General features: G+C 44.4%; 1 protein-coding gene and 1 pseudogene across 1 annotated transcript; both read left to right on the top strand.

Annotated features, from left to right (window-relative positions):
* The first annotated feature begins 9,207 nt into the window (after positions 1–9,207).
* On the top strand, positions 9,208–9,552 carry LOC138083427 (protein Mdm4 pseudogene; annotated as a pseudogene).
* A 2,151-nt stretch (positions 9,553–11,703) lies between these two features.
* Positions 11,704–15,165, top strand: TMEM216 (transmembrane protein 216). The gene is made up of 4 exons (XM_068977315.1): positions 11,704–11,740; positions 12,337–12,438; positions 12,998–13,090; positions 14,951–15,165. Exons 1-4 carry the CDS (start codon positions 11,704–11,706, stop codon positions 15,163–15,165), a joined length of 447 nt encoding a protein of 148 aa, XP_068833416.1.
* The last annotated feature ends 529 nt before the right edge of the window (positions 15,166–15,694 follow it).

The raw sequence follows: 15,694 nt of genomic DNA, 5'->3' as shown, positions 1-15,694 counted from the left end.
AAAGCTCAGGAGGGCTCCTTATGGGAACAAGGTGAAACAGGCAGACTGAGGCTTATCAAAATCCCAGCGCAACCTCAAACCATGTGGTCTCTGAGTGGATTAAGGTGATCAGCCCCCATTCTCTTGGTGTAACACAGAAAAGACTGGAAGAAAAAACATCTAGAGGTGCTATAATTTTTTTATATACAATTTCTAAATCCAATAAGAATTACTAGCAAGTCAAGAGATAAGACCATATTATTTAAAACCAGAGCAAAAGTAGAAAATAGAAACAGGTGAGCCAAATATTGTTGAGAAGATTGAAAAGGAGTTTAAACTGATATGTTCAAGAAATAGAGGAAAATATGGAAGAAATGGATTAAATATTTAGACTACACCTAAAGATGTCTAACAATGACTGAGTACTATGCTTGAGAATGACCCCTCCAACAAATAACTGTAAAACCTGAACATGATATGAAAAACAGCTACTTAAAGACTACTAGAGAATGAAAGGAGACAGTTTGATGGGGAGTTCACACTCAGGAGGAAATTGTACAGAGAAAGTTTCCTATTTTTGCTGCTTGTAACTTGGCAGCTGACAAAGCAGTAGGTATGTTATGCTGGTGGACAATCACAGTACTGAGCCGGGGCAACTGAAGCCACTGGAGGAAAAGATGGAGCCTCAGAAGGGAAGAGGCAGCAATCACCAAGTTCTGTCTGCCCACATCTCTGCCCCAGCTCTGGACCACAAATGTGTTCAGATTCAAGCAACTCAGCTAAAGACAGAAAATCTAAGCTGAGATTGGAGCTATGGCCCCATAGTGTGATCTGCACTGTGTATCCACCCAAAATGGACTTCCCAGGTGACTCAGTGGTAAAGAATCTGCCTGCCAATGCAGGAGACCCAGGTTCAATCCCTGGGTCAGGAAGATCCCTTGGAGAAGGAAATGGCAACCCACTCTAGTATTCTTGCCTGGGAAATCCCACAGATAGAAGAGCCTGGAGGGCTACAGGCCATGGGGTCAAAAAAGAGCCAGAAGGGACTTAAGAACTAAACAACAACAACAACAATTCACCCACGCTAACTGCCTGATAAAAGAACCATCACTCTTTAGAGACAAATAATACAAACCAGAGCCTCCACAATTTAACGTTCAAAACTGACACCAATACGGAGGTGACCCAGATACTGGAGTTAACAGACAAGGATAATAAAGCAGCAGTGAAATTCTGTTCTCAGTGAATAAAAAGATAGGCAACCTCAGCAAGGAAACAAATGACTTTTGAAAAATAGAAACTCTGGAAATAAAAATTACCACAACTGAAACATTTTTAATCAAATGAACAGATTTAACAGCAAAAAGATTACAGAACTGGTCAATGAAATAGAAGGTAAACCGATAGAAACTCCCCATGCTGCAGAACAGAGACAAAAAGAGGTTTTTTAAAAGTCTCCCAGGCCAGTTAGATAATGTCAAACAGCCTGACAAATGTATGATTAGAATCTTAGAAGGAAAAGAGAAGGAAGAAAGCAGAAAAAAAAAATAGCCAAAAATTTCCCAAACTTGATAAAATGTACAGATTTTAGATACTCCACAAAGCCACCTTAATTAACACAGAAAGGCCACATCTAGGAACATCATAGTCAAAAGCTAAAGATGAAGAGTAAATCTTGAAAGCAGCAAGAGAAAAACAAACCACATACAGAAGAACAACAATTAGCAACTGGCTACTCACCAGAAATCAGAGGCCAGCAGAGAGTGTAACACCATCTCTAAAGTGCTGCAAGAAAAAGAGGTCAACTCAGAAATCTAAATTTACCAAAAATATACTTCAGATATAAAACTGAGAGAATTTGTTGCCAGCAATCCGGCGCTATAAAGAAATGCTAAAGGAGTTATTTGGCTTGAAGGGGAATGGTAACAGATGGAAATTCAGGTCCTCTGAAAGGGATGGAGTACATCAGAAATAGTATCTGAGTAAATATAAAGACTATTTTAAAATGTTTTTCTTATTATTTATAATACATATGAATAAAAAATGCAGTGTTTTCCATGTATGCAGAGTAATGACCAGTGCAAGTCATGCTGAACCATAAAACAATGATCAGTACATTTATAAGGAGAAAGAGCATGTATTTTTGACAATGATGGAATTGAGTTAGAAATCAGTAACAATTAGATAACTAGGTGGTCCAATCTAAGTCCAATCAGAAGACAGAAACCACCTAGTAATTTAAACATGGCAGGTTTAATATAATCCTTAAATTATAAGAGACAGTGGAAAGAAAGTGGAGTCGCTCAGTCATGTCCAGCTCTTTGTGACCCCATGGACTGTAGCCTGCCAGGCTCCTCCGTCCGTGGGATTTTCCGAGGAATAGTACTGGAGTGGGCTGCCATTTCCTTCTCCAGGGATCTTCCCAACCCAGGGATCCAACCTGGGTCTTCTGTGTTGTAGGCAAATGCTTTACCATCTGAGCCACGTGGGAGACCCGGGTTGCCATTTCCTCCTCTAGAGGATCTTCCCGATCCAGGGATCGAACCTGCATCTCCTGTGTCTCCTGCGCTGGCGGGCAGATTTTTTTTTACCACTGACCCACCTGGAAAGCCCTATAAAAATGTAAAGAGATTTCTAAAAGGGTACCTGAGGGCTAAGGACAAACTTTGTAGGGTCCCCCACCCCCAAATCTGGGGTTTCGACCTCACGGCAGCCCACTGGGTGGTGAACAAGTTCACTGGTTGGCCAAGGCAGAGCTGGTTCACAGTTGCCAGGCAAGAAACAACCCCCTAGGGTACACATGAGCCAAGGCTGTTGGGCAGGTGCACACAGAACACCCCAGGTGCGCAAGGCCTGCAGTGCATTATGTCCATGCCGGGCATGGAGGACCACAGGAATCAACCCTCTGGGGAGAAGAGCCAAGGTCCATGAGCAGACAGGTGGAGTTGGGCCCCGCTTGGATACACACTGTCTGTGCCTGAGGGCTTGGGGAAAAGTGATCCAGGGCAGAGATAAACAAGGCTGAGGGGGCAAGTGCACAGAGTTAGGGAACTGCCATGTGTGCCAAGGCCTGGAGCATGCGGTATCCTCGACAGGAGGGCCACAGCAAAGTGGTCACCAGGCATGGACCAGGTTCATGTGGTTGCTGAGGGAGTGCCCGCTCTTGGTATGTGGTTGGAGAGGACCATCTGGTATCCTAGCTGTCCTCACACACGTGCACCGCTGAGACCACAGTGCAAGAGCAGGAAAAGCAAACCAGAGCTTATGGGAGCTAGGAAGACAAGCCCTTTCCTTCCTTCAATATCCCTCCAGCACCCTCTACAGACAGGGCTTACCATTGTGCTCACTGAAAGGGAGAAATGCCGAGTCCAGTCTGGAACCACAGGACAGGTTCTGAAGGTGAATGCAGAGCTCATGTCCCTCTTTTCAGCTACTCAGCTTTCATGCACCATTCTACACTTATTTGAACTTCCATGTTGCATTCCTACTGACAACATATATCTATTCTTAAAAGCGACATTCTTGGGACATCCCTCGTAGTACACTGAACCCAATGCAAGAGGCCTGGGTTTCATTTCTGGTCAGGGAACTAAGGTGAGGATTAGGGTTAACCCACAAATAAGATTTTGCAGCCTCATCTAACCTGCGTGTCACAACCAAGACCCGATGCAGTCAAATAGATAAAAGTATTTTTTTTAAGTGATGTTCTCACTCTTCCCCTAAAATAAGAAGACATACAGTCCCAACAGTCACTGTATCCATAGCTAACTATATTAATTACTCCACAAATTTGTCATGGTCTCACTAAATATTCTATTACATAAAGATTAAATTATGAAGTTGACCTCCAACAAATAGTCAATAGAAAGGTAAAAAGGAGAAAATGGTCAGTATATACAAATAAACACATGCATGCGTGTCAAGTCGCTGCAGTCATGTGCGATTCTTTTTGACCCTATGGACTGTAGCCTAGCAGGCTTCTCTGTCCATGGGATTCTCCAGGCAAGAATACCTGAGTGGGTTGCCATGCCCTCCTCCAGGAATCTTCCCAACCCAGGGATTGAACCTGTGTCTCCTGCAGCTCCTGCAATGCAGGTGGATTCTTTACCACTGAGCCACCAGGGAAACCCCCAAAACACAGGCATGCAAGGAGCAAAGAAACACAAAAAACTACCAGAGCTCTCCTTTTTGTAATTGGTCACTTTTATAACTGGTCACAAAGTTGTAGTTGATAACCATGGCTTCCTTCTTCAGTTCCTATGTTGATAATTCCCTTTCCCTCAGCTTGAGCTTCTGCTGCTGCTCTGGGTTCTTTACCTGTTGTTGTTCAGTCACTAAGTTGTGTCCGACTCTTTTGTGACCCATGGATCGTAGCCCACCAGGCTCCTCTGTCCATGGGATTTCTCAGGCAAGAATACTGGAGTGGGTTGTCATTCCCTTCTCCAGGAGATCTTCCTGGACCAGGGGTTGAACCCATGTCTCCTGCATTGCAGGTAGATTCTCTACCACTGAGCCACCAGGGAAGCCTTCTTTACTGTTCAGTTCGGTTCAGTCGCTCAGTCGTGTCAGACTCTGCGACCCCATGAATCACAGCACGCCAGGCCGCCCTGTCCATCACCAACTCCCAGAGTTCACCCAGATTCATGTCCATCGAGTCAGTGATGCCATCCAGCCATCTCATCCTCTGTCATCCCCTTCACCTCCTGCCCCCAATCCCTCCCAGCATCAGGGTCTTTTCCAGTGAGTCAACTCTTCGCATGAGGTGGCCAAAGTATTGGAGTTTCAGCTTCAGCATCAGTCAGCTTCAGCATCAGTCCTTCCAATGAACACCCAGGACTGATCTCCTTTAGGATGGACTGGTTGGATCTCCTTGCAGTCCAAGGGACTCTCAAGAGCCTTCTCCAACACCACAGTTCAAAAGCATCAATTCTTTGGCACTCAGCTTTCTTCACAGTCCAACTCTCACATCCATACATGACCACTAGAAGAAGCATAGCCTTGACTAGATGGACCTTTGTTGGCAAAGTAATGTCTCTGCTTTTCAATATGCTATCTAGGTTGGTCATAACTTTCCTTCCAAGGAGTAAGCGTCTTTTAATTTCATGGCTGCAATCACCATCTGCAGTGATTTTGGAGCCTCCAAAAATAAAGTCTGACACTGTTTCCACTGTTTCCCCATCTATTTCCCATGGGATGATGGGACCAGATGCCATGATCTTCGTTTTCTGAATGTTGAGCTTTAAGCCAACTTTTTCACTCTCCTCTTTTTCACTTTCATCAAGAGGCTTTTTAGTTCCTCTTCACTTTCTGCCATAAGGGTGCTGTCATCTGCATATCTGAGGTTATTGATATTCCTCCTGGCAATCTTGATTCCAGCTTGTGCTTCTTCCAGCCCAGCATTTCTCATGATGTACTCTGCATAGAAGTTAAATAAGCAGGGTGACAATATACAGCCTTGACATACTCCTTTTCCTATTTGGAACCAATCTGTTGTTCCGTGTCCAGTTCTAACTGTTGCTTCCTGACCTGGATACAGATTTCTCAAGAGGCAGGTCAGGTGGTCTGGTATTCCCATCTCTTTCAGAATTTTCCACAGTTTCTTGTGATCCATACAGTCAAAGGCTTTGGCATAGTAATAAAGCAGAAATAGATGTTTTTCTGGAACTCTTTACTGTTAGAGTAACCCAAATCCTCATTCCTAAAGGATCTGAGTTCTACCTTGGGGGGGGGGGGGCATGGGTGTATTAATAGGTGCCCCAGAGCATCCTCTGGGTTCCAGACATAGTCTTTCTTGTCTCCCTTGTGTAGCTGCAACCCAATTTTCCCTTGAGACTCAGGATCAATCATTCTAGCCAGTAGGTTGGATGCCCCCCCCTTCTTTTTGTTCTTTGATTTAGTGGCATAAGGAGCCCAGATTGACCAGGGGGCAATATCATTTTCCAGTTCAGTAATACATTGTTCTGTCTCCTTGTGGAACACGACTCACTTGAGAACTAAGATCTCCAAATCAGCAGGCTCAAATTTTTCAGTGTAAAAGGCAAAAATCTTTAGGGGTGGTTTATTAGGTGTAATAGTGAGAGAAGTCATTCCCACTCCTACGCATTAAATTCTGGCCCCATGTGTGCTGGCTAGGGGAACAACAGTACCGTATAATGGTCTCCGATTCAAAGACATACTCCATTCTGTGAATTAGAACCCCCATCCTTTCAGTATATTGTCTCCCTACTGATACTATAACTGAGTCTACTGTGAACCATTCTACTTTTCAATTACACCACCTTCTTCCAGGCAACGAAGTATGTGTGGTTAAGACCAGTTATTTCCAGAGGCATAAGCCCATTGCCACACTTCCTTTGCTGTGAAATGAGTTTCTTGATCAGATGCAATATTGTGTAGGATGCCATGAGGGGCACATCATGTCTCTGTTGGGAGGACCCGAGGAACCTTCACTTTTATGAAATGAGCCAAGGCTGGTGAGTGGGTGTGCAGAAGAATTGAGGCACTCCTGCACGGGCAGTCTGGAGGGTGTGGGGTCCACACGGGAAGAGCCCTAGGAAACAACCCTCTGGGGTGCAGGAAGTCAAGGCTGGTGGGCAGGGGGACACAGGGGATCAGGATGCTGCTGCAGGTGTGAGGCAGAGGCAAGGTGAAAATCACCAGGCCTGGGCCGGGGCTAAGAGACCAGTGAGCTCCCAACCCCCTGCAGGCACACAGCTGGGGCAGAGCACCACTGGATGTCCTCATGCATATGCACCTCTGACTGTGCAGCAGGAGCAAGAAAAAACAAAACATCGCAGGCTGGAACCAGGAAGCAAAGCCCCTTTCTTCCTGCAGTGTCCATCCAGTGCCCTCTACTGACGGAGCCTAAGATGGTGCTCACTGACAGAGAGACATGCTTTCAGTCTAGTCCATGACTGCAGAGCAGGTACTGAAGTGTTTGTCTGAAGCTGAGGACCAATATGTTGATAACTGCCACACTGGGAAACCACTAAATATTTACAAGTTAAACATTATACTTGTAAATCATCATGGATCAGAGAAGAAACCGGGCTTCCCTGGTGGCTTGGACGGTAGAGAATCTGCCTGCAATGAGGGAGACCTGGGTATGATCCCTGGGTTGGGAAGATCCCCTGGAGGAGGTCATGGCAATCCACTTCAGTATTCTGGCCTGGAGAATCTCCATGGACAGAGGAGCCTGGCGGGCTACAGCCCATGGGGTTACAAAGGGTTGTACATGTATAAATACATATAGCACAGCACAAAGAAAAAACCATAAGAGAAATTAAGAGTACTTTAAACTACATCATAATGAAAACACAACATTTGAAATCCATATCATGGGAACTTCCTTAGTGGTTCAGTGGTTAAGAATCCACGTTGCAATGCAGGTTTGATCCCCAGTTGGGGAGCTAAGATCCTACATGCCGCAGAACAACTAAGCCTGCTTGCCACAACTACAGAGTCCATGTGCCACAGTGAAAGATTCCCCATAATGCAACAGAGATCCCATGTGCCACAACAAAGACTTGACATAGCCAAGTAAATAAATATTTTTTAAGAATGTATCTGATACAGCTTCTGTCAGAAAAGAAGATCTAAAACCAACTGTCTAATTTTTCACCTTAAATCAGAAAAACAGCAAATTAAGCCCAAATTAGGAAGAAAGAAGTCTAAATTAAACATAAGACCAGGAAAAAAAAAAGAACATGGGTAAATAATAGGTTAAAAAACATATGAAACTAAAGGTTAATTCTTTGAAAAGTTAGTTGATTAATCTTCAGCTAGATTGTGGAGCTTATCCCAGGAATGTAAGGTTGGTTTGATATTTAAAACTCAATGGGTGAAACTCACCAAGTCAGCAGAATAAAGAGGGAAAAGCATTTCATCATTAATTAGTTGTATCTGTGACAAAATTCATAACATTCATTCGTGATTAAAAAAATATCTACAAACTAAGAACAGCTAGTTGTTGTTGTTTAGTCGCTAAGTCATGTCCGACTCTTTTGTCACTCCATGGACTGTAGCCCACCAGGCTCCTCTGTCCATGGGATTTCCCAGGCAAGAATACTGTATTGGGTTGCCATTTCCTTCCCCAGGGGGTCTTCCTGACCCAAGGGTCAAACTCAAGTCTCTTGCATCTCCTGCACTGGCAGGCGGATTCTTTACCACTGAGCCACTAGGGAAGCCCTAAGAATTGCTAGCATGTATCAAAATTCCAGACTTCCAGAAGGAAGCAGGTGTGCAGCATAAACCACATAGTTTGCACAAACAACTGAGGCAGTGAGACATTTTGGATTGATAGAAACCTTTCTGAAATACAAGTTCACAGACACCAGCCAAAGGCCAACCTTGCAAATAGGACTTCGTAAGGATAGCAATCTCAGGCCTGCTATGTCAGCTCCTTTCTGCATAATATCACAACCAAACTGGTTTCTTTCCAGAAAGGCAAGGTTGGTTATACCTTTAAAAATCATGTAATTCATAACATTAGCAGAATAAAGGCAGGAAAACATATTGCCTCAACAGATGCAGAGACAGCATTCAGTAAAATGTATCACAAACATTTCAGCAAATTACAAAAAGAACTTTCTTAAACTGATAGAGAGTATCTACAGAAAAATTTACCATTAGCATATTAATTGTGAAATATAATACTTTCCCCTGATGTTTGGTAAGAATATCCATTATCACCACTTCTATTTAACATTATACTGGAGGTCTTAGCCAGTACAATAAAGTAACTTGAAAAACTGAAAGTACAGGGATTCAAAAGGAAGAAGTAGAACTATCTTTATTTTCTGACGATATGATACTATGTACATTAAAATCCAAAAGAATCTTTGTATTCTGTTGCTCAAGGAGATGCCTGTCTAGGTGCAAGTACTCCATCAAAAGGTTCCAAGCCCAAACCACACTGAAACATTACTTCCCACCTACTTGGATAGTGATGATAATTTTAAAAACTGAAAATAAAAGGTGTTGATAAGGATGCAGAGAAATCGGGATCCTTGTACGGTGCTGGTGGAATGTAAAATGCTTACGGACACTGTGGAAAACAGTTTGATGGCTCCTTGAAAAGTTAAACATGGCACTATGCACTGTTTCAAAATGCTGCTAAGGCCCTAGGGCCAGTGACTGACGCCCCCTCACCCGCAGGCTCAACAGAAAGCAACTCCCGGAGTGGCCATTAAGACTTACCAGCAGACTTCATGACACTTCACGGCCAAAATGACACCATTTTCCACCTCGGCCCAGTGTTCAACATCTGACAGTTGCTTGCAGGATCTCTCCAGAACAAACGAATCAGGTATGACCAAATCCACCACTTGTGAAGATTTTGTAAGCAGCAGGTGCACAAGATGAAATGTTCACTGGTAAAGAGGTCATGTATTATCTAGGCCAGTATACATTGGTGAGTTACAATCAGCAGGAGCAGCAATATGGTATACTGTGGTGGAGATCTTTTGGGAGAACTCCTGGGCCGTTGGACTTTCTCTGTGAAAGAGCAAGCCCTCTCTCTATGATGTGCTAAGGAAGAATCTTGTCACATTAGCTACTGCTGCTACAGCATGAGTAATTTGCCCAAGATGAGATGCCGCTAATAAGAGAGCAGATTATCTGTGACTGTCCAGTCCTTGCTCTTTCTTTTGTGCCACACACTGACTGTCCCTAACCCCTACTTGTAACAGAATTTGCCCCAATTAATTTTTAACACATTTTAAAAAATCTGAACATTAAATCTTCAAAACATTTTTTTTTAAGTCAAACATGGAATGACCATAAAATTCAGTAATTCCCTCCTAGATGTATATTTAAAGGAACTGAAAACAGATACTTCCACAGATACTTCTATGCCAATGTTCACTGCAGCATTTTTCTAGCCCAAAGGTGAAAACTCATGTCTGCCTGTCAACAGATGGATAAACAAAATGCAGCATGCATGCGGGCACGTGCACACACACACACACAGGAATATTATCCAGCCATAAAAAGGAATGAAGTTCTGATATAAGCTATAACATGAATGAACCTTAAAAACATGCTGAATGGAATTATGCCAGACACAAAAGAAAAAGTATTGTATGATTCCACTTACTTAAAATATATAGACTAGGCAAATTCATAGAAATAAAAAGTAGATCAAAGGTTAGCACTCTAGTACTCTTGCCTGGAAAATCCCATGGACGGAGGAGCCTGGTAGGCTGCAGTCCATGGGATCGCAAAGAGTCGTACACAACTGAGCAACTTCACTTTCACTTTTCACTTTCATGCATTGGAGAAGGAAATGGCAACCCACTCCAGTGTTCTTGCCTGGAGAATCCCAAGAATGGGGGGAGCCTGGTGGGCTGCCGTCTATGGTGTCGCACAGAGTCCGACACAACTGAAGCGGCTTAGCAGCAGCAGCAGAGGGACGGGGAGAAAAGAGTTACTGTTTAATGGTTACAGAGTTTCTCATTGCCATGATGAAAAAAGCTTTGAAAATGGTGGTGATGGTTACCCAACATTGTGAATGCAATTAATGCCACTGAATTGTACACTTGAGTCACTCTACTCAAATTACCTGGTTTGAGTGTGCCATGTTTTCTGTCCTATCCTGACAGTGGCTGACAGTCAAGTCAGCCTCAGTCCAATCAAAACTCTTCTTTCTGCTTCCCTGTGGGTGGTAACACATGCTAACTGCTCCAAACCATAATCAGGTTTCAAAGCCCAGTTCACCAGTCATCTCTTGAAAACTTCTCTCAGTTCCCACCTAGAGTACTTTGTCTTCCTAACTCCCATGCAAGTCAGGGGTCACGTGGTGATCATGTTTCATCTTCCCCGTCTTCTTTATGCTCCTGGAGAGGATCCTCTGCCTGCCTGCTCAGTCGCTCAGTGAAGTCTCTTTGCAATCCCACGGTTGTCTAGCCCGCCAGGCTCCTCTGTCCATGAGATTTCCCAGGCAAGAATACTGGAGTGGGTTGCCAAAGGAGCCTCTAGTTCTGATTAATTCTGGGGTCTTCTAAGTACCTGTTTGATAAATCGGACGCACTAAATCCCCTATTACCCTCCCAGAAAACACTGCTTGCTAGACAAAAGACCCCAAAAGCCAAACTGCATTTGCAGAGCACTTTTGTGCATTATCAGACCGTTGTTTGGGATTCCCTCGTGGCTCAGATGGTAAAGAGCCTGCCCTCAATGCCGGAGGCCTGAGTTCGATCCCTGGGTCCTGAAGATCCCCTGGAGAAGGAAATGGCAATCCACTCCAGTATTCTTGCCTGGAAAATCCCATGGACTGAGGAGCTTGGCGGCTATATGCAGTTGATAGGATCACAAAGAGTCGGACACGACTGAGCGACTACACTTTCACTGTTCTTTTTTCCTGTATTGTCAGACCGTTAGTAAAGAGAATCGTGGCGCTACAGCCTATTTGGCAATCCTGTGGTCACATTACCACTACTGGCTACTTCTGCCGATTCATTGTAAACTTTGGGTGCGGAAGCCCAACAGCTGCTCCCAGCCCTAGGGGCCTGCGGACTCCAGCTCGGGGGGTGGCCCCTGTGCTGTCGAAGGTCGCCAGACAGAACCACAGTGAAGGCCATTTGAGCACGGGCGGACGCAACAAGACGGCCTTCGCACCAGGCAACCATAGAGTGTGATGGGCGGGCAGAGAGGCCAGAGTCTCGGGCCGCTCTGTCCCCCGCTTCCGGCAACGCCTCGTTGCTCCAGGAGTAGAGGTAGCCGCGTATGCAGTTTCCATGGGGACTGGAGATGGCGCCGCGAGGTGAGATTACGGAGGTGTGTGAGTCGCTGGTCCTGATCGCTTCTATATTCCATTCCTTTCTCTCCCATTGCTCGACTTTTATAAACCCTCTATTCTCGGGTGTTAGGGACATCACTTCTCGCTTGTCCAAAGCAGGGTCTAGCAGCCTCACCCTCCCTGAGTTCCTGAAGGTCTCGAGGTGCGGGTCTTAGATTCCCTCAAATTCTTGGCCAGGTCTGTTCTAGGCCAGCTCAGTTACAGATTTGCAGTGTGACTTCAAACAAGGCAGTGCTGGCCTCTGCACCCCATTTTCCCTTCCCAAATAGTGACGAGGTTAGATCTTAAAGGGTCTTTGACTTTCGCGCCCGAAGCCCGGAGTCAAGTTTAGCGGACACTCTACACACAGAGAGAAACCCTACACACACAGACACCCCCCCCCCCACACACACACTCTCTCTCTTTTTCTCTCTCCTCATCAGCAATCAGAAGTGCCCCAAGTGGCCCTTTCCATTAGCTGCGACCTCATGTTTCCTTCAAGTTAGACACAAAACCATTGAAATAACTGAGGTTGAGCTGCCCTCCAGCCCATCTCTTTTTCTCTGTGCTCACATTTTCAGGTAAACGATTGTCCTCCATCTCGCTGGAAATTCTGTTCTTTCTGAATGGGTGGTATTATGCTACCTATTTCCTGCTGGAACTCTTCATATTTCTGTATAAAGGTAAGGCCTGGGGATTGACTACCCTTGCCCACATCCCTTCCCCACTTCAGCGCAGAGCCAACTCCCACCAAAAACCTTCCTATTTTCCATTCTTTTCTGCCCTCTAGGGAACCTCTTCACTGTAAGGTAGAAGTCTCTTCATCAGCTGACTTCTTGAGAATGATTTAGTAGGAAGCTCCTGGGCAAGAGTTTGTTGAGTTTGGGAAATGTGGGATTCTTCATTCCAACTCTCCCCCATCACCTCTTGCTGAACTCCACTTTCAGCCTGTTGATGAGCCTCGGAAGCTATTCAGCGGTCTGTGTACCTGTGTACAGCTGATAATGGTGGAGGGTGGAGTCCTCATAGACTGTCCGAGTTATGAGTAAAACCCCATAACAACATGCCTGCCTCTAAAAGAGATGCAGCCACAACAAGGAGTTAACACATCCTGCATCAGGTTAACAGATGCTGCCCACACCTCACTAAGTAGCTCATGGACAGCTGATGAGACTTGCGCGTGTGGGGCTCTCCTGCGCACTGCTCTGTGTTGTTTTCAGACTCTGACTTCCATGTTGGCAGGTCTCCTGCTCCCGTACCCAACAGCCAATCTAGTCCTGGATGTGGCGATGCTCTTCCTGTATCTCGGAATTGAAATAATCCGACTATTTTTTGGTGAGTGTTTGTCCAAAGAATATTTCCATTCTTTCTGAGATGAGCTGGTATCCGTAACCTGATCAACGAGGAAAAGTACATAACCTAGGCTCACCAATCAAGAGATTGGATCTGGTGGTATATCCCATTACCCCCTCTCTGAAGTTTCAAGCTGCTTCATATTTTGGGTCAAGATGTATCTGTCTGTTGCCCTGCAGGGCCAGAAGTGGGCAGTGGCATGATATTAGACAACTTCTTCCCAGTTGTCTAACTGTTACAAGAGTGCCTTGTTCCTCTTACTGGTTTGCTTGGGAGAATAGATTCAGCTGTAACTCCATGTCCGGGGCAGGAGATGCCTGCACAGGTCAGCACTAAGATCCCCTTCATTTTTCTGAACAAGGATTTCTCTAGGACAAGTTTTGTATTCCTGGAAATACAGAGCAAGCCCTTATTAGTTAGAATATGTAATCCCTGAAAATAAATGTTCTTTAAACACACTGAAGAAAAAAAAATACTTTCAGTACATATCACAGTGGATAAAGAAAGCTCACATAAAATGCTAAGGAAAAAAGCTAGTTTTAAAAATGAGCAAGGGAGGGAATTCCCTGGCTGTCCAGTGGTTAAGATTTCAAGCTTCCAACTCAGGGGGTAGGGGTTCGATCTGTGGTTGGGGAACTAAGATTCTGCATGCTGCACAGCAAAAAAAAAAAAATTAGCAAGCGACCCTAATGGGAAGTTCACATAAGAATAATTACAAAGGACCAGTAACCATGATAAAATGCTCAAACTCACGAACAAAAATCAAACTGGAAAAACAAGGTAACATATTCACCCATCGGATTAAAAAGATTTCCAAATGCCCAGTATTCAAATAACTGCAAGAAACAGTACATATGGTCTCACACTAATGTGAGTATTTATATTCCCACACCCCTAGGAATATAAATTAGTATAACCTTTTTTGCTAATGGTTTTACCAGGTAAAATTTATATTCTTAGACATTAACAATTTCCCTTCTAAAACTGGTTAAAAAAAACGTACTTCTACAGATACACAAATATATCTATATGAGGATGTTATTGCCATGTATTTTTTGACATCAAAACCTTAGAAACAACCTAACACCTATCAATACAGGATTAGTTACATTATGATATTGGTTCAATGAATTGTTCACAGCCATTAAAAAAGGTAGTTATGTGTGGAAAGAGTTATGATAGAGTAAAAGGTCGTTAATGTGGAAAGACGTCTATGTTAAATGGTTAAATAAGTTGCCAAACGGTATGCAGAGTATGATTCTACTTTTATAATAATGAAAATAATAACACGTGACTATACACATAAAAAATGTCTGAAACAGTATACCTCATTCTGTAATAATGGCTTTCTCTAGAGGGTAAATCATGAGGTCTTTTAATTTCTGTATTTTCTAAAATGATTTTCTATATATTTTTCTTTTTTTTGGCCATTCCATGGGGCACCTGGGTTCTTAGTTCCCTAACCAGGGATTGGACCCATGCTCCCTGCAGTGGAAGCACAGAGTCAACCACTGGACTGCCAGGGAAGTCTGTATTTTCTATATTAATTGACAAAGTGTTCAATGATTATATATTATTTTTATAATTAAAAAGATCTTTCCTCAAATAAAGATCCCATTGTTTCTTCACTGGGAGCAGGACCTTTCTGCGAATGACTCTAATCTCACAGCCGCTCCAAAGCCTCTTGTTTTTAACACAGTAGGACCCTGTTAATAAAGTTGCACATCCCCATTCAGGACCATTTGCCTCTGCTAGCCAGTCCATCCCATCCCACCCGCCTTTTCCTCTGAGGCCAAGGAAAGCAGGCCACTTGGAGGTGACTCCATGGGCTGTGTCTGACAGGTACAAAGGGAAACCTCTGCCAGCGAAAGATGCCACTTGGTATTAGCGTGGCCTTGACCTTCCCGTCCACCATGATGGCCTCCTATTACCTGCTGCTGCAGACCTACGTGCTCCGCCTGGAAGCCATCATGAACGGCATCTTGCTCTTCTTCTGCGGCTCAGAGCTCCTGCTCGAGGTGCTCACCCTGACTGCTTTCTCCAGGTACTGCTACTGAAGGGCCATTTCCCATCACCTGAGGGTTGGGTTCCCATCCCAGGGAGGGATTCATTGTTCTTCTAAAGCTTGAAGGGTCTGGACTCTAGAGGATGTTTAAGGGTGAGAAAGGTGTTTTTCCCACTGAGGGTAGAAAGGTGTCTTTCCCGAAGTTACACACACTTAGGGAAGATATTCTTGCTTTCTGGGGCCAAGAGGCTTGGATTATAGAACAGTTCAGGCCAGCTGCTCTTGTTCACCTGGCCTTTTAACATTTTCTTTCTTTCTTTCTGCCATCAGTATGGACAGGATGTGAAGTACAAAAACTTCAGCCAGCAGCCTTCACAGGCTGAGACTGTACATAACTCTGGTACTTCAGCCACACCAGTGAGAAATGGCAGGCCAAGTTGTCCTGAGAAAGGTCGCAGCTTTTCCTCGGCACAGACACCTGGGGAACAAACCCAGCGTAAGACCGCTGGGCACCATCTTCTCAACCAGGACCATCAGCCAGGAGACTCTTCTATACTCCAGTATAGGGAGGGGCAAGGCTG

Source organism: Capricornis sumatraensis, chromosome 8, assembly GCF_032405125.1.
Source record: "Capricornis sumatraensis isolate serow.1 chromosome 8, serow.2, whole genome shotgun sequence".
NCBI classification, from domain to species: Eukaryota; Metazoa; Chordata; class Mammalia; order Artiodactyla; family Bovidae; genus Capricornis; species Capricornis sumatraensis.
This window is presented reverse-complemented; position numbering and strand designations above follow the sequence as displayed.